This window comes from Oncorhynchus tshawytscha, linkage group LG14 (assembly GCF_018296145.1).
Source record: "Oncorhynchus tshawytscha isolate Ot180627B linkage group LG14, Otsh_v2.0, whole genome shotgun sequence".
Taxonomy (NCBI): Eukaryota; Metazoa; Chordata; class Actinopteri; order Salmoniformes; family Salmonidae; genus Oncorhynchus; species Oncorhynchus tshawytscha.
In genome coordinates, this window is record NC_056442.1 from 32,383,954 (window position 1) to 32,409,098 (window position 25,145).

General features: G+C 41.6%; 2 protein-coding genes across 6 annotated transcripts in view; one reads left to right on the forward strand and one right to left on the reverse strand.

The window, feature by feature from the left end:
• The window catches only part of LOC112267022 (Golgi SNAP receptor complex member 1), a 49,771-nt gene extending 47,148 nt beyond the window's left edge, over positions 1-2,623 (forward strand). For 4 of the 5 annotated variants that reach the window (XM_024445026.2, XM_024445023.2, XM_024445025.2 and 1 more), the window contains one exon: positions 1,883-2,381. In XM_024445026.2, coding sequence (XP_024300794.1) covers positions 1,883-2,007 — 125 coding nt within the window. In that variant the 3' untranslated portion in view covers positions 2,008-2,381. The other variant, XR_002956042.2, reaches the window with a different exon arrangement.
• A 3,063-nt stretch (positions 2,624-5,686) lies between these two features.
• LOC112267026 (trafficking regulator of GLUT4 1) lies at positions 5,687-21,146 on the reverse strand. Its single transcript, XM_024445031.2, has 3 exons — positions 20,001-21,146; positions 8,806-8,932; positions 5,687-8,477 (listed from the first exon to the last, which is right to left on the reverse strand). Exons 1-3 carry the CDS (start codon positions 20,415-20,417, stop codon positions 8,467-8,469), a joined length of 555 nt encoding a protein of 184 aa, XP_024300799.1. The 5' UTR covers positions 20,418-21,146; the 3' UTR covers positions 5,687-8,466.
• Between the last annotated feature and the right edge of the window lie 3,999 nt (positions 21,147-25,145).

The following is a 25,145-nucleotide window of genomic DNA, read 5'->3' on the forward strand; positions in this document are numbered from 1 at the left end:
GTGCTACGGGGCGGTAGTCATCTGGGAGGACATCATGTCTCGCTCCATCCACCAACGCCACGTTGCACCACAGACTGTCCAGGAGTTGGCGGATGCTTTAGTCCAGGTCTGGGAGGAGATCCCTCAGGAGACCATCCGCCACCTCATCAGGAGCATGCCCAGGCGTTGTAGGGAGGTCATACAGGCACGTGGAGGCCACACACACTACTGAGCCTCATTTTGACTTGTTTTAAGGACATTATATCAAAGTTGGATCAGCCTGTAGTGTGGTTTTCCACTTTAATTTTGAGTGTGACTCCAAATCCAGACCTCCATGGGTTGATAAATTTGATTTCCATTGATAATTTTTGCGTGATTTTTGTTGTCAGCACATTCAACTATGTAAAGAAAAAAGTATTTACTAAGAATATTTCATTCATTCAGATCTAGGATGTGTTATTTTAGTGTTCCCTTTATTTTTTTTGAGCTGTGTATATACACATATGTCAGAGCAGCATTGGACTGAGACAGTCACATAGTATAGAGTACAGTATATACATATGAGATGGGTGATGCAATATTTGCAAACAATTAAAGTGACTAAAATACAGTATAATAGTATAGAGTACAGTTTACACATATGAGATGAGACATTTAAGATACGGAGACATTAAAGTGGCCAGTGATTCCTATTATATCTCTATAGGCCACAACCTCTAATGTGCTAGTGATGGCTGTTTAGCAGTCTGATGGCCTTTTTCAGTCTCGGTCCCAGCTTCGATGCACCTGTACTGAGCTCACCTTCTGGATGATAGTGGGGTGAACAGGCAGTGGCTCGGGTGGTTGATGTCCTTGATGATCTTTTTGTCCTTGCTATGGCATCGGGTGCTGTAGGTGTCCTGGCGGGTGGGAAGTTTGCCCCCTGTAATGCATTGGGCAGACCGCACCACCCTCCTGGAGAGTTTTGCGGTTGTGGGCGTTGCAGTTGCCGTACCAGACAGTGATACAGCCCGACAGGATGCTCGTAATTGTGCATCTGTAAAAGTTTTAGGTGTTATTTTTTAGCCTAACTTCTTTAGCCTCCTGAGGTTGAAGAGGCTCTGTTGTGCCTTTTTCACCACACTGTCTGTGTGGGTGGTCCATTTGAGTTTGTCAGTGATGTGTACGCCAAGGAACTTGAAGCTTTCCACCTTCTCCATTGCGGTCCCATCAATGTGGATGGGGGGGGTGCTCCCTCTGCTGTTTCCTGAAGTCCACGGTCATCTCCTTAGTTTTGTTGATGTTGAGTGAGAGGTTGTTTTCCTGGCACCACCCTCCGAGCCCTCACCTCCTCCTTGTAGGCCGTCTCATCATTGGTAGTCAAGCCTACCACTGTCGTGTCGTCTGCGAACTTGATGATTGAGTTGGAGGCGTGCTTGGCCATGCAGTCATGGGTGAACAGGGAGTACAGGAGGGGGCTGAGCACGCACCTTTATGGGGCCCCTGTGTTGAGGATCAGCAAAGAGGTGTTTCCTACCTTCACCACCTGGGGGCGGCCCGTCAGGAAGTTCAGGACCCAGTTGCGCAGGACGGGGTTCAGACTGCTCTAATTACGTTGATAACCAGTTTATAATAGCAATAAGGCACCTCAGGGGTTGTGATATATGGCCAATATACCACTGCTAAGGGCTGTGTCCAGGCACTCAGCGACGTGTTGTCTAAGAACAGCCCTTAGCCGTGGTATATTGGCCATATATCATACCTCCTCGGGTGTTATTGCTTGAATATACCCCGGCTGTCAGCCAATCAGCATTCAGGGCTCGAACCACCCAGTTTATATTTACAATGTAATGATTATTTGAACAGTACTTGTAATAAGAGGTGGTTGGCACTTGTTTCTGTTTGCCTTAACTTCCTCCTCCAGATCGTTTCCCAGCCATCAACAACCTCGTCCAGCGACTCAACCTGCGGAAGAGACGAGACTCCCTAATCCTAGGCGGAGTCATCGGCGTTTGCACCATCCTCCTCCTGCTCTACGCCTTCCACTGATGACGAACAGACTGGTCGAACAATCGTTACTCTGCGTTTGTAACATCGGAATCAGAACTCTGGAGAATGGGCTTTAGTGATTGGAGGCTACTGGACAGACAGACACCCTCTTGGCCCAATCGGTTAACAGGATTGATCGAAGGCAGCATGGACTACCTGATTTTGTATTTAGCAGTGGGAGGGAAGGAGGAGAAGGATATGTGAGATGGAGCAGCACCTTTTTTTCTTTTTTATCAAAAGTTTGCTGTTCAACGCTGGTTAAGGGAACAGAGACCAAATGTACTGATATGACTAGATTTGAAAGAATTATATATATATTTATTATTTCAAATATATTAGTACCTTGAGATAGGCAAAAGTCATGACTTTCGCCTATCTCAAGGTACTAATATATTTGAAAGAATTATATATTAAAGAGAATTAAAAAGAACACTTGCTTTAAGGAGTTTAATGCTCTGAAGACAGTCCCTCTCTTTCGTTTCCACCATCTGTCTGTTGATTTCTGTGATGGAAGGATTTTTAGTTGAATGGTCCTTTTTCGTGATGGGATATTCAGGAGGTTCGTATTCATCATGGGCTGTACATTGCATTATTAATAAATTATTCATTTACAGTATGTGATACTAGGCACATTGTCTATTTTTTTTACTTCAACATGTATTGATAAATTGTATTTTTCATTGAAGACCATTGATGGAACTCCAGTGCTGCAAGTACAGTTATTCTTTAAACAAAGGCCACATACAGGTGTATGGTTAAACTGAAAGTCTCAGACTTCTTTCATTACGTGTTTCCTTCAACTTCAACTTACATCAGGGCTGCCCAACCCTCTTCCTGGAGGTCTACTGTCCTGTGGGTTTTAGTCCAACCCTAATTTAACACGCCTGATTCTACTAATTAGCTGCTCAACAAGACCTTAACTAGCTGAATCTGATATGCTGAATTAGGGTTGGACTGAAAACCTACAGATCTCCAGGAAGAGGGCAGCCCTGGGCTACATTCTAAGATTAATCTATTTAGCTTAATATGCCACTTAGCAGACATTTATCTGCAGTACAGTGAGCGCATGCATACTTTTTTCATGTTTATGTGCTCCCCTGTGGTGATGGAACCCACGACCTTGGTGTTGCTAGCACCATGCTTTCACCAACTGAGCCACACAAGATCACTTGAAATCCAGAGATCTGGAAGAGTGATCAGCATTCAGGCCTCTGTCCTTCTTCATGATCTAGGATCGTATACTGCTAAGGCCTACCTTGAGAAGGCAAAAGTCAACAAACTTTAGGTCATACATTGATGTCAACTGAAAATTTCCCCCAGCTCTAGGCTGAATAATTGCTTATTCAACTAACATTTAACATCACTAATATGAACGTTGATTTGAAAGATGCTACAGTTCTAAGAATTTGAGTTTATTTCGCTTGAAATTGTCAGTGGCATTTTAAGTGGTTTTAGTGGAAGTGGCTGGAGATGTTACAGTAAACAAAACTGCAGCAGCTAGATTACTGTTGGAGGAATGAGGTGCTCTCACATTAATTCACTCTGACAGAGTCTGAGTCACCTGCACACACTCCCTCAGACCTCTGTTTTGTAAAACTGTGTGCACCTGCCTGCTTGTGAGCATGTGTGTGCCGTGACAGCCACACTGCAGGGGAGATGTTACTGCAGTCTGTGGGGGGTGACGGCTTCCCCCCAGGACTCTACAGGAACCTGTCATGTCTCCCCTGTCATCTCCATAGTCAATTACTGAGTTTTAAATGAATTACCTTGTCTTTCTGTCTCTGTTTTACATCTCACCATTTATCATCTGGTAACTAGACAAGGATGTTTTAGTCTTAGTTGACTGTGAAATATTGAAGTTTGTTATATTTGTATAGCTAGCTACATGAAGTGGGATTATCGATAACTATTCCAAGTACACCAATTTTCTCCCTTTTCATGTGATGTCACTCCTTTATTCCTTTCATTCTTTATCTCTCTTTTCAGGTTTCTTCTCTGAGGGTAAATGGGGACTGTATTTTGGCACCTGAGTGCAGTACTGCTATTGGTCTATAACTGGTTCAACAAACATCCTTACAGTAAACACAGCTAGCCTACTCTGGTGCTACAGTATAGAGTCTGAATATTTCATATCCTTTTGTTTGGTTTGAAGATCACTGGAGCAGAACTAAGTATTGTGTACTTTCACTGTGACTCAAGTTCCTCCACAAAGAAGTATAAAGTGAGTTTAAAAGGCTGATTCTAGCACAGCTCACAGATGCAGCTCACGTGAGGGTGTCTAATGACGTGTAGAACCACAAACAAGTATAGGTGGCGTCACCAAAAAACACGACTATTTGGGAAATCAAGCAAACATTTTTTTGTGGGTCCATAGACCTTTCAAGCACACTTGACTTGCGAGGCTCGTTCTATTTATGGGTTCATCCCATTTTTTAAGAGCAACAGGATATACCAAGGGGCTACTGCTGTAGCTAAAGAGATCCAATCTTATTCTTTAATAATCAATCAAAAAAATTACAAAAAAAGTTAATTCTTAGAGTAGTTAGAGTGTGTATATGCTAACATGAGGGTTTAGCTCCACAGCTTTCCCTGTTCTAGTGTTCCAGACGGGAACATTCACTTTGATCATTGTCAGTGAAGCTACTGCTGCTTTACTCCAGATGCCACTTTAAAAGGCAGGTTGTCTGACCCTTTACACCCCCTCTCTCACACTACCCCTTACACCCCCTCTCTCACACTACCCCTTTACACCCCCTCTCTCACACTACCCCTTACACCCCTCTCTCACACTACCCCTTACACCCCTCTCTCACACTACCCTTTACACCCCCTCTCTCACACTACCCCTTACACCCCCTCTCTCACACTACCCCTTACACCCCTCTCTCACACTACCCTTTACACCCCCTCTCTCACACTACCCCTTACACCCCTCTCTCACACTACCCTTTACACCCCCTCTCTCACACTACCCCTTACACCCCTCTCTCACACTACCCCTTACACCCCTCTCTCACACTACCCCTTTACACCCCCTCTCTCACACTACCCCTTTACACCCCTCTCTCACACTACCCCTTTACACCCCCTCTCTCACACTACCCCTTTTACACCCCCTCTCTCACACTACCCTTTACACCCCCTCTCTCACACTACCCCTTTACACCCCTCTCTCACACTACCCCTTTACACCCCCTCTCACACTACCCCTTTTACACCCCCTCTCTCACACTACCCCTTTACACCCCCTCTCTCACACTACCCCTTTACACCCCCTCTCTCACATTACCCCTTTACACCCCCTCTGTCACATTACCCCTTTACACCCCCTCTCTCACACTACCCCTTTACACCCCCTCTCTCACACTACCCCTTTACACCCCTCTCTCACACTACCCCTTTACACCCCCTCTCTCACACTACCCCTTTACACCCCCTCTCTCACACTACCCCTTTACACCCCCTCTCTCACTACCCCACTACCCCCTCTCTCACACTACCCTTTACACCCCCTCTCTCACACTACCCTTTTACACCCCCTCTCTCACACTACCCTTTTACACCCCCTCTCTCACACTACCCCTAGACCATTCCTCTATGACATACTCTGTCCATACACAAGCACAAACACACAGATCAATGCTATCCAAACCCACATAAATCAATCCAACTCACCGGAGACCATGCATGGTAATGTTTATTCCAGACATGCAGAATGTTCACAACAGAGATGGAAACCAGCATATACATATGCTATCAAAAGGGGAAGAAATAAGGACATAAAAAAAATAGACATGAATTGAAAGTCACTGTTTTACTGACACAGAACAGCATGTATACATCTCTCAGCAGAAAGATGGTCAGGGAAGTATGTGTTGTAAAAGTGGAATTCCATGTGATAACAGTGAAATTATCAGACAAATTTGTCTTAGGAATTATGTTGAATGTTGGATTTTCAATGGCAGACTGAGTCACTGACTCTATCCTGCTGGATTGGGGTCCCCCCCTCTCTCCTCTGCCGTTTATTCTTACTGTATTACAAAAGCAGCCCCCCCCCAAGGCAGGTTTCTAAAAGCCCTTTAGGTGTGTGTGGGAAGTTAGTTTGTGCATGCCTGTTGCCCAGAGATAAACATTACAGCTCTTTCGACAGGGATGTCTCTTCAGCCCACCTGTCAAGTGAAGCACACTGTGGCTGTACGAGCGTGCTACGAGCGTGCTACGAGCGTGCTATTGTACAATATAACTTGTATAGCAACATCAACTTGCTGCCCTTTTTGTTTTCATACCCAAAGATGTGCTGTAAGGCTGTCTTGAGTTCAGTGCTTTTAAACATTGTGACCATGTTGAGTCATTCAACAGCTGTGGTCCTATTTCTATTTGTTGTTTCTAGAAATACAGTACAGATGCCAAAAATGTTCACATTATATTGTCGAGAGTTTCCAGGTTTTATCTAGTGCTTTGCATGCTTAGACAGGGGCAGAGTTGTTTTTTATTCAGCAAGGAATTAACCAATGTGTGTTCATAGTTTAGAAGATTCAAAGGAGACCTCAAATGTTAATATGGTGACCTTTTTCACAAATTACAGGTGCTTTTTCAATCATTTTATATCTCTTTGAACATTTTAAATTCAGGCCAGATCAATTCAATCAAATTATCATAGAATTATTTATCTTTGATCTCATGTGTAGCTAACACCTACATTAACCCTTGATAAGATAAGCAGTTGAATCAAGAAAATATTAATAATCGCTAATGTCATTTCAGTATTGAAATCAAATGGGAGTTGAAGAGCATCAGTTACGAGAGTAATACAAACATGAATTAAGTCCAAACAAGGTTGTTACAAAGCATCATGTAGTGGTACTGAAGGTTTTATAAGAGGTGTTATGACCTTCCAGTACACATCTGAATTGTGTCAATATAACAGTCCTTTGTTGTGTTACCGCAGTAGAATTAGAACCAACTGTGTGAATGGTGACACATTTGAATACAGACAAATGAGTGTGTTACAGGTACAGAGAGAACTGCTGCAAATCAATCAATCAAACCTCAAAACAATGTTCCTTTAACATTACAGTGGGTCCTTACAATGACATACAAAAACCTGGGTACCGTTTAGCCCAAAGCATGCCTATATAATATTGCATATATATTCTTCATATAAATACATGTCATACCGATACAGCACGGTGGCAATAGGTTAAGGATTGGTGTTGGTCTCTGTAGTACTACAAAATACATTCAGTGAAACAAGTTACATTAACAGTCCAGGTAATGAGACCAGGTACTGGTGTAGGGTGGGTTGGAATTGGAGGGGGGGCAGTGGGGAAGGGGACAGTGATGGTTCTGACAAATTGAATATTCTCAGACTTATGCCCATGTTCTGGCATGGATGTTTGGAGGGGATGGGGAGGCTAGGCATGCGCATTAATATAGTCAGACCCCTCCCACAGCAAGGCAGGGGAGAAGAGGGTTGAAGGGGGGGTATTCTGTTTCTGTCCTTACCCACAGTCAACCCACATGGAGCCGAAACACTCACAGTATGTTCAATTCACTCTGAAAAGGCTCTAAGCAACTGGCTCGTTATATCCCAAGGTAAAGACACAGACAAACAAATATGAATTCACAAACTAAATTAAAAAGGTTGGCTATCTATAGTCAAGACATGCATGCAAGTGGTCTCTTATTTTTGTCAAAAACCTACCAAAAAAAAAAAAAAATTCAAAAACATCTTCTCTGAATTGTGTTCCCTGATCAAATATTACATCCTTCGGCAAACCATAGTAGGCGACAGCCACTGCCAGCCAGGTAGCCATCTTAACTTAAGTCTCAATCATCGCAGCCCAACATACACAACTTTTATAAAATGTGAATTGATATATTAATCTGTATATACTTATATTGCAAATATATCTGTATAGTTGTATATGCTTTCAATGCAGGCGGTCAGGCCAACTAGGTATATATTTAGGTTATTATTCAGCGGTCTTGATGTTTGGAGTACATTTTCAAGATCTCCTTCCATTCTTGATACAGAAAAGTTTGTATCACTTCATTCCTCTGTTCATCCCTCTCTTCTTCATCTTAAGACTGTTTTTACTCCACAGAGAATCGAATGAGTAGCAAGTCCCTCAAACCAAAAGTCAATCGTCCAACGTTCTTTTGAAACACTTTTTATGTCGAGGATTTTCTTTTTCATCAAGCAAATGTTACTGTAATCTAATGCATGCATATCTGGATATTTTTGCTTTGGTTTATTCATTTGCTAGTGTATTTCCTACTGCATTTCCTACTCTTCTTTAAACTTCTTAATTTTTTGCCTTGATCTTGATTACAGTGTGGAGCAGGTGATGATATTTTTTTTTCATCTCAGGAATCAATGGAATTTATATATTTTTTCCATGCTGCATCCTCTGCTTGGCTTGCAGCAGTGCTCTTGTTTCATAGTATATACACTGGTCACTTGGTTACTGTTAGGGAGGAGAGAGCGGGGGAGGTGAGTAGACAGAAAGGTTAAGGTCCAGTCATTCCTACAGTATGACAGGCTGGTCTGTAGCTGAAACAGCAGAAAGGATACTCTCCTTGCCACAAAGCCAGCCTGCTATAGCTGCAGTCTTTAATCAATCCACACAGAGCTCAGAAATCTGCTGAGCTGACACACAGACACACACACTTTCCAGGCATCAATGTGATTGATGACAGACTGGTGTATGTTTATGTATGTTCATATATTACCTTGAAATTGTTATGCAGTATGTGCATGTGTTTATGCATTGCAGCGGTGTGTGTGTTACTTACCAGAGACCGTTACAGAGACGACTATGATGAGCACACCCAGGAATATGGAAACGACACTGAGGAGTCGAGCCAGTTTACCCAGTCTCTTAGCGCCGTCCATGTCTCCCGACTGCAGGCTGTTTCTTGACTGAAGAGGAGAGGACGCACAACACAAGACCAGATGCATTTACACCCCCACAGAGACACAACTGTCACGACACAATTTGAGTTGTTACGTTTTACATTTTGGTCATTTAGCATACAATCTTATCCAGATCTTGAACTACACCTTTCTCATGTCATCTTTTAGTTATCTTATAGTCAAACTGTCTGACGTCTTACTTCCTGTCTGTATGACTTGTGCTCTTGTGGGAAAGCTGAATCTTACAACTGAAACTCTTAAATCCATACAGAGATTCATGGGAAAACTTGTTCTCAAACATACCTGGACATGATTTAATTTGGCAGTTTCACTCAGTCACTGAAATATTTATCAGTTGCTAGTCCATTAATGCACAGAGAATTGACTTTAAAGTGGAATGAACATGAACGCGGAGAGATTTCCTACAGCTCGACAAAATTTGGGACCATTTCATTGCAGACCTTTTATTTATTTACACTTTTGCCAGGTTCTTTATTGAATATTTTACAATAACAACTTGACCAAGAGGTTATCCTTGTTGTATAAAGTATTTCCAATATTTGGAAACCACAGTGAGGCCTATTGATTGATTGATTATCAAACTTTGTCTGCAGAGCCTTTAGGTTACTATTGGTTGAAGTTGATGAACAGTGTAGTGTGGGCCTTACTGTAAATCACACAAGGCAGCTTTATACTGTACTATACGTATGTATATCTGTTGCAGACAATAGAGACAGGTTGACAGACTGGAGTGGTGTGTGTGTGTGTGTGTCTAAGACGGGACCACAGGAGGTGATTGAGAGACACAAAAGACAAATACCTCTGATTATGGCACCGGGTTGCAATTACCCAGTTTCTAGAATGCCACATTCACCCATTAATCCACCACTGCCCCCCTCCCCAAATGACCTCAGCCTCTTGACTGGGGTACAGTGGTGTATTATCAGTTTCTGTCATCACCACATCTAACAGATTGTAAACCAGAATCTAACCAATCATCTCAAAAAAGATATAGGAAAACAACAAAATGCTAACCACATGTATACAGTACTATCTGAGCATGAACCAAAAGCACTTCAAGAAGCATGTGGGTGCTGTCCATGGTGCTGGACTGGCCTCTATGAGGGTCTGTGTTTTAATTTATATCAAAGTCAGATCAGTTTTAACCACATAATGGAGGAATGAAAGAAGGAAACACTTTCAAAGTATTCTAACTGGGGGGAAATTACATAACTCTGAATTCAATTAGCCTTTATTAAACCATGACATCTATGGAGATGACTGGAGGCTCTGCTGTAATGGTGATCCCACTTCTAGAACACTTTCTTCCCCATCTCCTTCATAATACCCCTCCATGTTTCTCTTTTGATGATGAAAATGATATTGCATTGGCAGAATACAGTAATTCTCTATTAGCTAGGGATGCGTGTGTGTACAGTATGTGAACTTGCGTGAATGTGTGTGTATGTCTAAGCAAGGCGGGCTTCACCGTTTGCTGTGTTGTGTGTGTGTGATGCCCGCACTTGAGTGCATGTGTGTGTGCACTTATGTGCATTTGTGTGTCTGGAAGGACATCCAGATGTGGTTCAATACTTCCTGTTTAGAGCAGCTACTAGCTATACATAATGCTGTGTGCATAGCGGCAGCCTCATTCAAATTCAGAACTGGGGGTGATTGTTACGTTTTTGAGCAGGCAGGGAGGAATGCAAATCATAATCTTAAACAGAACACAGTCATGCATTCTTTAAATGTCCTCTGATGCTTTAGGTCTTCTTAAGGACTGATCCGGGACAGAACCCTTCAATTTAATACATTATTTCTGCTTAGACCAGTTATGCTATATTTACTGTCTGATACTTTTTCAATATGCTGTCTGGTATGAGTACCAAAACTGTTAAGGGTTGACGAATAAATCCAGAAGACAACAGTACATGTGCAAATAGCACACCCCAAATGTAAATGCCTATAATATATAGGTAACTGTGAAAATAAAGGAAACACCAACATAAAGTGTCTTAATAGGGCATTGGGGCACCACGAGCCAGAACAGCTTCAATGCACCTTGGTATAGATTCTACATGTGTCTGGAACTCTTTTGGGGGGATGTGGCATCATTCTTCCATGAGAAATCCCATCATTTGGTGTTCTTTTGATGGTGGAAAATGCTGTGTCAGGCGCCACTCCAGAATCTCCCTTAAGTGTTAAGATCTGGTGACTGACACACACACACACACACACTTTAAACCATCTCCTTTGAGACTCCTGTTTCCTCTTCTTCATTGCTTAATGAACTCAGGAGCCTCACCTGGGGTGGAAACCCCTGCTTTTTATACTTTGTATCCCTCATTTATTCAATTGTTTCCTTTATTTTGGCAGTTTCCTGTAGATATTGTCACTGAAAGCCTGTGTAACACAAAATTATTTGTAAGCAATTTTTGTTGCAGTTGCAGGTTGCAAACGACGTCATCTCAAGTAGCTTTGCTGATAAACAAAGCAACTCAAACACGAATGAGATGACCCTTTTATCACTGCAGAGAACAACACTCCGTCCTCCCTCCCTCACTTGCTCTCCATCTCCATCCCTCTTTCCCTCTGTGTATCCCTCCCTTCATCCCTCTCCCTCCCTCCCTCTTCCCCCTACCCTTCCCCTGTCCTTCCTCCCTCTCCCTCTACCCATGAGCCTCGCTGTCTCTAGTGAGGCAGGAACTCACACAGTGCACTGGAAGTCAGATAAGCCTGGGTCAAAGACCTCCAGCTGTATTCTCAGAAAGAGTAAAGTAAGTATGTGTGTGTGTGTGTTAGTAGCTGGGGGTAGGTGGAAGGGAGCCTTCAGACTGGTAGTACATGGTTGTATTGATTTACAGGAAGAGGGAGACCTGCTCATATTTTTCTTATGAATGTGAAATTCAGCACAAAAACCTGGCCTCTCATCCCACCTGCAGTACAACCAGGCAAGCCCACACAACAAACACACACACATCCCCCAGCTCTGTGGTTGTTCCCACTGCAGTCGAGGCTGGAGAGAGGTGGCGGGAGAAAGACAGAGAGAGAATCGGAGATGAGAGAGAAGAGATGGAGAGAAGAGATGGAGAGGAAGATGGCAGTAGAGACAGAGAAAGATGTAGAACATGGAGAGCTATGAGTCTCTAAGAAAGTGCTCTACCTCCCTGCTGCTGCTGTCATTAATAATGAAGAGTGTGGTCCCAGGGATGGGAGCAGCCTGGAGGACAGGAATTGTACTGTACATATACACACACACACACACACACACAGAGAGAGAGAGAGAATTGTGCCCAACCCTGGCGTGTGTGTGTATGCCCGTGTGTATTCAGATAACTCTAAAATGACTCCTTTCCTTCTCTCCCTCTTTGAAGTAATCGCTGATCTAACTTGATTTGATAGGCGAGATCAAGAGTTCCACTACGACCTAGCTTCTACCAATCCAGTCACGTCAGATCAGTGACCACTTTAAGGGAGGAATGACAGTAGGACACATTTCTACAGTATTGGAACGGAGCCAAAGGGCAGGGCAGGGTTTGAAAACCCTGGTGTGTAAGAGTCCACTGAAACACCTAATTCAACAACTCCACAACTTTATCAGTTGGATATTACGTCCCTAAACAGACCACTGATCTTAACCACATTCAATTGGTCAGTCTATGTCTAAAAACAATTGGGTAGATTTTGAGAGTTAATTTACCAATCACATAATGTTTTGTTTTGTATTCCCATTGTGATTGGTACCTTAACTTATAGGACGCCATGTTAAGAGATCACTGATCTGACCGAGTTGGATCGGTGAAAACATTGTTTCTACCCTTCTGCTTACAACAACCTCCTTATGTCTCCTTAACCTCCTTTAGTCAGCCACCAATTGTGCAAGTTCTCCCTCTTAAAAAGATGAGAGAGGCCTGTAATTTTCATCATAGGTAAACTTCAACTATGACAGACAAAATTAGAAAAAAAATCCAGAAAATCACATTGTAGGATTTGTATGAATTTATTAGCAAATTATGGTGGAAAATAAGTATTTGGTCGCCTACAAACAAGCAAGATTTCTGGCTCTCACAGACCTGTAACTTCTTCTTTAAGAGGCTCCTCTGTCCTCCACTCGTTACCTGTATTTATGGCACCTGTTTGAACTTGTTATCAGCGTAAAAGACACCTGTCCACAACCTCAAACAGTCACACTCCAAACTCCACTATGGCCAAGACCAAAGAGCTGTCAAAGGACACCAGAAACAAAATTGTAGACCTGCACCAGGCTGGGAAGACTGAATCTGCAATAGGTAAGCAGCTTGGTTTGAAGAAATCAACTGTGGGAGCAATTATTAGGAAATGGAAGACATACAAGACCACTAATAATCTCCCTTGATATGGGGCTCCACGCAAGATCTCACCCGTGGGGTCAAAATGATCACAAGAACGGTGAGCAAAAATCCCAGAACCACACGGGGGGACCTAGTGAATGACCTGCAGAGAGCTGGGACCAAAGTAACAAAGCCTACCATCAGTAACACACTACGCCGCCAGGGACTCAAATCCTGCAGTGCCAGACGTGTCCCCCTGCTTAAGCCAGTACATGTCCAGGCCGTCTGAAGTTTGTTAGAGAGCATTTGGATGATCCAGAAGAAGATTGGGAGAATGTCATATGGTCAGATGAAACCAAAATAGAACTTTTTGGTAAAAACTCACCTCATCGTGTTTGGAGGACAAAGAATGCTGAGTTGCATCCAAAGAACACCATACCTACTGTGAAGCATGGGGGTGGAAACATCATGCTTTGGGGCTGTTTTTCTGCAAAGGGACCAGGACGACTGATCCGTGTAAAGGAAAGAATGAATGGGGCCATGTATCGTGAGATTTTGAGTGAAAACCTCCTTCCATCAGCAAGGGCATTGAAGATGAAACGTGGCTGGGTCTTTCAGCATGACAATGATCCCAAACACACCGCCCGGGCAAAGAAGGAGTGGCTTCGTAAGAAGCATTTCAAGGTCCTGGAGTGGCCTAGCCAGTCTCCAGATCTCAACCCCATAGAAAATCTTTGGAGGGAGTTGAAAGTCCGTGTTGCCCAGCAACAGCCCCAAAACATCACTGCTCTAGAGGAGATCTGCATGGAGGAATGGGCCAAAATACCAGCAACAGTGTGTGAAAACCTTGTGAAGACTTACAGGAAACGTTTGACCTCTGTCATTGCCAACAAAGAGTATATAACAAAGTATTGAGATAAACTTTTGTTATTGACCAAATACTTATTTTCCACCATAATTTGCAAATAAATTCATTGAAAATCCTACAATGTGATTTTCTGGATTTTCTTTTCTCATTTTGTCTGTCATAGTTGAAGTGTACCCATGATGAAAATTACAGGCCTCTCTCATCTTTTTAAGTGGGAGAACTTGCACAGTTGGTGGCTGACTAAATACTTTTTTGCCCCACTGTATCTCCTCAAGGATGGACAGATCCGGCTTTGAAGTATCCACATAAGGCATCATGAGTCCTCATTAATGGTTGTTTTCCCCCGGGGCAAACAGTCAAAGAGCTGGGAGGTTGGTACATGTGGACAGTAAATTGGATTGTGCGTAGAAGGCTTGAATGAGGCAAGCCTGTATCTCTAAGGAAGAGAAAGGCTGGAGAAAGTATTCCATTATTCTATTCCAGAGGTAGACTGATGATTCACATAGTTTAAACCACTGTCATGTATTCGAGGAAACAATGACAATGGTGCATTGTTTTATCCATACAACATTAAGAGGCTGTTTCCAGGGCACAGATTAAGCCTAGTTCGGGAGTAAAAAGCAAGCTCAATGGAAAATCGCCATTGAAAATGTTTTTTAGTCCAGGTTAAATGTAGTAGGGTGTAGTACTATATCAGCAGAGCTACTTCAGTAATAGCTAAATTGCTGCTACAAATGCTTTTAGACTTTTACCTAAGTAGTATTTTACTGGGTGACTTTCACTTTTACTTGAGTAACTTTCTATTAAGGTATCATTACTTTTACTCAAGTATGACAATTGGATAACTATTCCACCATTGTCCTTTCCAAGTTTTCAGAGGGAATGCTGATTTCAAAACTACCCAACGTAGCAGCTGCACAAGATTACTAATAAGCCATTTAGACACACACACACACACACACACACACACACACACACACACACACACACACACACACACACACACACACACACACACACACACACACACACACACACACACACACACACACACACACACACACACACGGCTCCCCCTACCCACACCTTAAAAGAAAGAGAAAAATATCCATTCGGCTGAAGCTTGAAGCTCATATTTCACCAGTGAACGTGCCGAGCGTGCAGTAGCAGTTTGGGCCTAGCAGTCAGTCCCATTACCTGGAAAGGCCTGCACAGTCAATAAAAGCCCATGACCCTGTCTCTCTCTGCCTCTCCACGCCACAGAATTGACTCCACGTCTTCTGCGTCTGCCAGCAGCAACCTCAATACCAATAGTCATCAGTACAGCTGTCTTACATCTGTTAAGCCTAACTTGCTTTTCTACTTACAGATCAGCATGAGTTGGCCATTGGTGGTTGAACAAGATATACTGTACAATATATAATATATATACTATTACGTTTTTTTTCTGCCTTAGGTGATTGAGCAATATACTGTATTATTAACCAGTTGTTTGGTATTCAGTGTTATGAAATTATGGAATTAATTTTATCCACACGTATAGATAAAGAATGTAGGCAAAAGTCATTTTCCCCTTTTTAGATAAAGATTTTAGGATTTATTATATTTTTCCCATTTGATTAAACTCCTATCTGTTTCAGTGTTAAAAAATGTGTTCTAGCCAATCTGTAGGCTGCCTGAATAATCTTTACAAGTCCACCACTGTGGCGGGCAGGTAATATTGTAATTTCCTATCCTGATGCTAGCCTTGTATTCCCTGTGTGTGTGTGTGTGTGTGTGTGTGTGTGTGTGTGTGTGTGTGTGTGTGTGTGTGTGTGTGTGTGTGTGTGTGTGTGTGTGTGTGTGTGTGTGTGTGTGTGTGTGTGTGTGTGTGTGTGTGTGTGTGTGTGTGTGTGTGTGTGTGTGTGTAGAGAGAGAGAGAGAGAGAGATTGTCTTGCTCCCCTCAGGACTGAAAAGATGTTTATCAAAGCTACGTAGCTGGCTAATTGTTGCAATTTGCCCTCTGCAGAAAGGTTCAATTGACTTCTATCGCCTTCTATTGAGTTAGTGGCCATCTCTGGTTTCTACCCCTTCCCTCTCATCTTCCCTCTCTTTCTTTCCCTCCCTCTGTCAGCTACGATGCTGGGTCCATTTGGAGAGAACTGTTGTTGTCAGAACTGCCATGTTTTATAAACTGAATGTTTTATTATTGTGTGCTATCCCTGTCTTTGAGTCATCCTGCAAGCCCAAAGATAGAAGACACATGCGCCAAATTGTGTTCTTCTAAACTGGCTAGAGCCATTTATACCTGGACCAAACTTATCTTATTAGAACACTAGCATAGAAAATGTAGCCTGCAGCAAGGGCAGATGCCAACATGTAGGCCAGTCACAACTTAAGTCAGCCACAAACTCTGTGGAGGTTTCAGCATCATAACCGTAGTGTAATGAGATCTATAAAAAACACCTGAAACATCTCAGTAGTTTCAACACAACCCTCTCCAAAACTTCTCTAGCTATTACACTCTTAGAAAAAAAGTGCTAAGGAGAACCATACATTCTTCTGTTTGTCCACATAGGAGGGGAACATTTTTTGGCGCTTCAAAGAACCCCATGTAAATGATTCAACCTATCTGGCTCTATGAAGGGTTCCAGGCCTTTTTTTGAGGGCCTTGTTATACTCTAACACAATGGTGTTAGAAAACTCTGAGTTTACAGGCCACATCGGGCCTGCAAGTCACATTATGCTGGCTTGCAAAGTGATTTCTCTAGATCTTTTATTTTTATTTTCCTATTGCCATTATTTAGTTTTTTTTCCATGTACATTTTATATCCTGAGATTTTAGGCTATTCTGAAAATATTTTTAGTAAGAGGACATTGAGTTTTTAATATTGGTCAGGTATATCAGGTGATCCTCTGCAAATAAATGTTGTTTGTATTTATGTTTACCAATACTGATACCTGTTATGTTTGGGTCCTGTCTAATTCTTTCTGCAAGCAGGTTCAATTGCCAGTGCAAACAGGAGTGGGAAGAGAAGGCATCCCTGTCTAAAGCCATTTCATTAGATCATGAATTATTTGTGTATATTTTAGCTTGAGGGCATTTATGTAAGATTTTTATTAAATGTATTATTTCAGCTGGAAAGTTGAAAGCTTTCAAAGTTTTGAATAGAAAAGGCCATTCAAAACGGTCGAAAGACTCTTTGGCATCAACAGCCATTATTGATAAATCTACATCTTGTTTTTAGCATATTGAATTAAACTGAAACATGTTCTTGTATTTGTTTGGAAGTGTCTATTTTGAATAAACCCTGTTTGATTGCTATATATAAGGTCTGGTAAGACTTTTGTCATTCTATTGCTTATGATGTTTGTTATTATTTCCGTTCTCAAAGGTCTCTATGAACTCTAAGTATCGATTTTCAAAGCTTAGAATTTTTACCACACGACTACAACATTGATTGTGTCCAGCATAAGAGGTTGGCTACCATAAGCGTATACAAAGGTTGCATCATTACATTGCTGTATGGTATATTTGACGTAGTCTTCACAATCCATGCGCGGCATCACAACAAAAAGAATCACGCTACACATTAGCAACTTCTTTGGTGGTTTATCTACTTCCGTGTCTGATACCACACTTCAAAGCAACGCACACAGATGGAAAAATCCAATGCATGCGACACACTGCACACAGTACCACACACCGTAAATCTGGCAATCTGGCAGATGAGTCACAGCAGTGTGGACTTCCTCCCATTGAAATGAATGGACTTCTGCCAGAACGCATACGGTTTGACACTATAGCCTACATACACTGTGCCTCTCTTAGGGCTATGGAAGTCATGATATTTTGTCAGGCGGTTATTGTCATGCAAAAGACTGCCGGTCTCACTGTAAAGTACCGTTAATTAACATAAACACGTTGAGCATCTCCAGGACTCCACAAATACACGCCACATACAAGCTGCTGATGCGTGCCTTTGGAACATCTACATTTAAAAAAGTCTAATAAATAAATTGAATATAAACCATAACAATAAATCCATTATTTATTTTACGCAGGTCTAAAGAAACATAATATGAAGGACATTTATTTCAGAAGAACAAAATATGAGTTGGCCTACTGTATGTTATCTGGGTGTGCGCCTTGCCATAGGCTGTAGCTTGTTCATTTAGCAGACAAGATATGCTTATAAGTCCTGTGCCATTATTTTATATTATACCACAGCATTGTTGAATACTCGTTTCTGATTGGCTAGAAGGGCATTCTAGAGTGGACATTAAAACCAGATAAAGGGACAGTTGGCAAAGATTTTGGGACAGCTTGCAATCATGACGCAGTAAGCGCCTACACACTTGCTACTTACTACAAAGTTACAGAACCACACAAACCGACATTTAATACATTGTAAACACTTAGGAAAGACTTAGCTATGTAGCTAGCATTGATTTGTTTTTGCAGAGACATGTTTTTTTGGAGCAACTGATGACCTAACGTAGTGAGTGATGAACATTAATTTCTCTGGTCCCTACTGCAGTGTTGCAGTCATGACGCAAGTGGCGCTATGCTGTCAAATCACGTTTCTAGGTTGACCAGCTGTTTTCAGCAACTGATATTTTTTTATTTGGTTGTCATATTGGCAGGTTTGCTAGCAACAAACTATTTAGCTAACTTCTAGCCTAATTTTGGATTTGCAGTGCGATCTCCTCGTCATGAACACTGTCAAGTGTCCTGACGAGAAGGCAGACATTGTTATGGATGTATCCAAATGAATGTCAATCGAAAACAGCTACTGTCCATTTCGTTTGTGTTAGGCTTTGAAACAACATCCACATCGATAATGTGTTCCACACAGTTTTAACCTGTTGTTGAAACTTCTATCTTCAAATTGATCAATCCAACTCAATAATATACGCTTTTAATCACAATGCATTTTGTGTGTATTACACAATTTTCTGTCTTTATCACGCATTCGTGTACATTACACGAACTCCACTTTGTTGTGGCTCAATATTAGCTAGGCTAGCTATGTGGCTAACGTTAGTTTGTTACAGGTGATGGATATGTCATGTGATCCCAGTTTTTGCGATCCCTCCAAATGTAAGCAGACTTTTGCTTAAAAACAATATAATTCTGGTCAGCATCCTCATTGATAAATCTGCTGCAACAAAGGCTACATCAATGTGCCAACACTGGCCATATTATTGCCCAACTGGGGCATCATGGCATGTGCATGGCACCCAGTACAGGAAGTGCAAGTATGCTGCAAATATTTTCAGAATGAAGCAGCAGGGAGGGCTGTAATTGAGTGCCTCCCCTCCCTTCCCACCTCCATTCCCACAAGGTAGGCTAAAGTAGTTGAAAAAATACTGGCAACATAAATGTGATCGATATACTGTCCTTTTCCCTTTATCATACAATTATTTGTTGAATAGTTGTAGATTTAGGCCTCTATACAATCCATATCGCGGAAATTCAGCGTTACAGCATGATTGATATTTAAATATAATGTCCCGTGTTAGCAGAGACTGCATTCAAGGTAAACACTGAATATGTCGGCAAAATCGGAAATGACCTTTACATTTCTAGCATGCAATCTGTAAACTTCAGCGATACAGATTGAATAGAGCCCTTAGGCCTACACTTGATCACGAATAGGTAAAAAGGGGCTTTCGAATTCAACTTGGTTATTGGGCTACGATTTAGTGGAAACAGTCTGCATTCTAAACAATGCTGTTTGAGGTTATTACTAGTGTTAATATCCTAGGTCTATTTTATTAAGAAATTGCAAATAATGATTCCCTTATCCCCCGATGTTTCATATATCAACACAGCATGGACAGTGAATTGACAAGAAACGACAGGCGATTTTAGACCCCACTTTCCTAGACAGCCGATAGATATCCACTTACCATAATTGAAAATAACAAAGCAACAATGCTGACGGGCCAGACAGGGCAGAAGCAGGACAATATGACCAGTATGAGGTAGTCTTTGGGCTTTTGCGCTTCTTGGACCGCGGCGTTTCCGATGGAAGATGTGCAACTGCGACTCAAACTGACCCGGGACGGGGAAAGGGGGGCAGCAGCAAGGTGCCCTGCAGAGCCCGACCTAAAGGGCAAACTGTGGCCGTTCTGGTCTACATCCAGGTTTTTGTCGCTCCCCACGTTGACTGTGAAGGAGGAGGACATTTTCATACCGTTGCCGCCAGCGGGCTCGGTGGTCACGGGGTAGAGAAGTTTCTCCGTCTCCTGAGACTCGTTGGCGGGTGCGCGACCGCTCTCTCCCAGGTTAGATTTCTCGAATTCAGTGTCTATGTTGATTGCCATTTCTTCAAAATCCAAAATATTTAAATTAGTTTCCAATAGAGGAAAAAAAGGCCTACTCGTGTAAAGTACTAAGACTGGTTATAGTGGTGCTATATTCCCATTCTTTGACCTGATAAAAAATATATAGTTTAATTTATTTTTCGATTTTACAATACACTCTAAGACTATGACTACCCACTGTAACCAATTGCGTGGCAAGTTGATATATATACTAATGCACCATTTAGGTTGGCTATGTCAACCACATGCGTTATAAATCAACCCCCTTCAATTAGAGATAAAACATATAGTGGTATTTTCCCGTTGGATTTTCGCATAATTCCTCCTCTAGAATCAAGAATGCCTTCCGCCTCAATTTCGCATTTCCATTCAATCCATACGCGCTATCGGAAAGCGATCTCCTCTGAAATGTGCACTCCCTCTCTCCATCTATAACGCCAGACCCAAATAACAAATCACTCAGTGAAGCGCCTGTCGCCTGCCTTTTCAATCCCACCGCGATCCACAATTATTACCAGCTTTATATCTCACTTAAATAAACGTTTTCTTTTTCATTCAAAGTAATAAAGAATGACGGAATGAGATTATTTTCAAACAAATATACCCCTAGAAACAGAGAAAGTGAGTTTGTGTCCTGTGTGTTGTTCCGCAACGGGTCGTGTGTCAAGACTGTTTCTCACGCTGCAGCAAGAGAGCCACTGGGATGAACTTGTAGCAGAGCAGTGCGGCGCCCCCTCCCCGTACCACTCCTCTCCTCCCCTTTCTTTCTCTCCTTCCGTCCTTCCCAACATCAGCACCACTATGGAAGCGCGCCAGGAGCAGTAGAGGCAGGGCAGAATCTCTCCGGCGCTTTGATCCCTGCGTGGGACGCCTCAAAGCCTCTTATAATATAGGCTAATATAGGCCACTTATACTATTCAAATTTTTCAAATTTATAGATATATCATTGATGATCTTAGGTTTGTTTGTGTAGATTTGCTCAATGTCCCAAGGACACGCTTGATTGAAAATGTGTACACCGTGTGGTAGGAATGTTAATTGTCTTTCACTATGCTCCCTTTACGCAGCAGGTCAGGAACCTTATATAGCCTACTGGTAAATTAATACCAAATCAATAACCTACCACGGGGGTTGGTTTTATTTGTGGATACTGACATAGAAACTTTGTAGTTCAACCTTGAATTTAGGCTTCCATCCACATTCTGTATCGACTGATTATAAACAGTGGGTACACTTTTTCGAGGTACAGCATTTAAAGTTGTAACTAGATTGATACTATGTAGAGCCCTAAAGTGCTTAATGTAATGATAAATGTTATGTTTTCTGCTGCTATGGTCCAAAGTGAGGACCTATGACAAGTGAGGGCAGTTGGGTGTTTTCTGTTTTTGTGTCCTACACTCTTAAAAAAGGTTCCTTATATGACCCAAAGGGGTTATATTGCTTGCTTCATATATGGATCAGAACCTTAGATGTTCTTCTTCACTGAACCAAAATGGTTCCATATGGTTCCCTGCATGGTGACATTTATGAATTAAGGCTACTACTATTAAATATAAATATTTTTTGCTAACAATATAATTGAATAAACAATTAAATAATGGACAATAGAATAAATACTAGCATCGTTTTTAGAATGTATTGTCATTATATGCAACAAAAACAGTTTGGAAATATGCATTGGTGGGCAGGAAGGCATGACTTTGTTTGAATGATGGCCCACATCAACTCTGGCTGACTTCTTTACAATACAATATAATGCAAAACAATGCAACTTTGTCCAGTTACAGCGAACAATAAACATGTGTCTTCTGCTCCGTTCTCATTCCCCCAAACAGCAAACCTCAAACATACAGTTTAGATGTGCACGTGTTTAAGTTGCAGTGCAGTTCCCCTGGACGAAGAGCATATTGTGTGGTTAAGGGCCTTGCTCAAACATACCTGAATTTGTCCAATAGAAACTCTTGTTTGCGACTGTTGGATTACACCCTAAATCAGCTAGATGCAGGCAAGAGTGTGCAAGGCAGTATTGAATGTATCACTGTCTGTCACCTTGATTACTCAAATTTCTCTCGACCTGTGCACCTACGCTGTAAACTTTCATTCATAGGCTCAGTTGTAGCAACCTCATGATGGGTATAGGGACATTATGAGTGTCATGTAGTAGCCTAAACCTATTGAGCTGGGTGAATGGAATATGAATGACATCCAATATGTTGTAATAGAAAGAAGACCATGCTCCAAAAAAAGAATCGTCCTCCCTCATCTTAAAGAGCACCGACCGCCACTGGCAGACATACAGTATATAATTACTATGATGTAGAAGACCAATACATGCAGTTGTTGTCAACAGCAGCCGAAAGAGAGATCCTCTGCCTCTGATGGTCCTGGGTTACTGACAGACTGAGCAAAACATACATAGTGTGTTAAAAGTAATGTAATGATTAACTAGGCTATTGTATCATCAAGACTTATTATACATAATTTATTATAAATCATTTATACATACCTCCTCTCAGTCAGCAACGGTCTTCATATGGCTTCATGAAACATAGTCCCCTCAATTGACTCCATACTGAAATACTGAAATAAAAGTATCAATTAGATAATTGCCAATGCTCTATTTGGCATGTCCCATAATAACAAATAATGTTTAGTTAAAAGAGTTAGCTGGCTTGTAAAGTGGTCAATTAAAGTAGCCTAGCTAGATTTTTCTGTTTAGCTAGCTAAGTTAACTAGCTTACAAACATGCTCAAATTCTAATAACGTTTCAACTTTTTTTAAATCTAACCTATCATATTACTTTGGCTTCATATATTTGAATTAAAAAAGGTACTTTGCTTATCTTAATACATTGAAAAATGACATGCTTATTGATAGGCTAGGCCAGTGTTTCCCAACCCTGGTACTTGAGTACCGCCAAAATAACACATTTATATTGTAACCTTGGAAAGCACACCTTATTCAGCTTGTCAACTAATCATCAAGTCTACAATGAGCTGAATGAAGTGTGTTTGTCAAGGACTACAACAAAACTGTGTACTGTTGGGGGTACTTGAGGACCAGAGTTGGGAAACACTGGGCTAGGCTATTTGCAAATTGGTTCAATCATCGTCCTCTTGCGTTGTCATGCTGGAATGGAAGTTGATTTTTGAATGGGAATGGCAGTTACATTTAGAATTGATCAAAAGGTTCCTTATAGAACCACTTTTTATCTAAGAGTGTATAGTCCAAGTTAAAATGCAGGTAATAATAAGGAACAAACATTATTTCCCATTGACCCCCAGTGTGAAACTGCCAACTTCATCATCGCATTTGTTTTCAGAAATAACCAAACATGCCGAAAAGCTGTGGTTGTTCAATGTACATTTAACAAGGTAAAAAATCCCGAACTATGGTTTGCAATGCTCCCATGTAGAAAAATAGAGCCTGAGAGAAGAGCCTATTCATCATGGGAGAGTGGGAAATGTGGAGCCCCGGTGTCCAAGTACACTACACGTAGATGTGTGTGGAAAACACTTCATCACTGGTAAGACATTTCACTTGTTTAGTATAGTCTGTTTGTAACTCCACTCACTACTTGTTTAGTATAGTCTGTTTGTAACTCCACTCACTACTTGTTTAGTATAGTCTGTTTGTAACTCCACTCACTACTTGTTTAGTATAGTCTGTTTGTAACTCCACTCACTACTTGTTTAGTATAGTCTGTTTGTAACTCCACTCACTACTTGTTTAGTATAGTCTGTTTGTAACTCCACTCACTACTTGTTTAGTATAGTCTGTTTGTAACTCCACTCACTACTTGTTTAGTATAGTCTGTTTGTAACTCCACTCACTACTTGTTTAGTATAGTCTGTTTGTAACTCCACTCACTACTTGTTTAGTATAGTCTGTTTGTAACTCCACTCACTACTTGTTTAGTATAGTCTGTTTGTAACTCCACTCACTACTTGTAGCTGTATAGTCCGTCTGTTTGTGTTGTTGGCCTTGGCTAGATTAATGTTCTGGTTGGTAGCTGGTCGGTAGCACTCACTCACTCACATAGCTGCTACCTCTGTCATGAAAAGGGACACGAGGGTAGTGAGAACACTCGGGAGCAGGAATTGTTGAAAAGTAATCTTTAGACATGTTGTACTTTTCTTAAATGTAGTTTGTAATTTACTAAAACAAGCAGACAAAAAGAAAATTGCATTTGAAAAAGGTAAAGTTTTTGCTGTAACCTAGGTAACCACAGGTTATTTTCCACGCAGGTAGGCAGGGCAGCGACGTTCTATTTTATACCGACCGGGACTATGCTTTTATTAAACACATTATTTTCTCTTGCTTCTATCTAGCATTTAGTTTGCAACAGCATAGGTTTGTATGAACCTTTCTGTTTGCCACTCAGACCTCTGCAACAATGTTGCAAAATATGATTTCAATCTCCCCCTGCCATAGAGACGTAACGTGTCAGACGTCCAATAGACATTTTTTTGACCATGTGAAATCATGAAGCTGCATCATTATGTCACTTGTGCGCCCTCTCCGGCCTCTAGGTCACCAGACTGCTGATTCTTGTGCACACCTGTCACCATTGTCACACGCACCAGCACCTCATGACACTCACCTGGACTCCATGACCTCCTTTGATTACCTTCACTATATTTGTCAACCCCCTTGGTTCTTTCCTCAGGTGCTATTGACTCTGTTTCATGTCAGTGCGTTGTTTGTGTTTCTTGTTTTATGTACCGT

Excerpts from the sequence above, each read along its gene's own strand:
- LOC112267026 (XM_024445031.2), bottom strand. The coding sequence starts at position 20,417 with ATGGCAATCAACATAGACACTGAATTCGAGAAATCTAACCTGGGAGAG. Across the intron at positions 8,933-20,000 it reads CTTTGTTATTTTCAATTATG|TCAAGAAACAGCCTGCAGTC; the intron begins GTAAGTGGATAT and ends TCTCCTCTTCAG.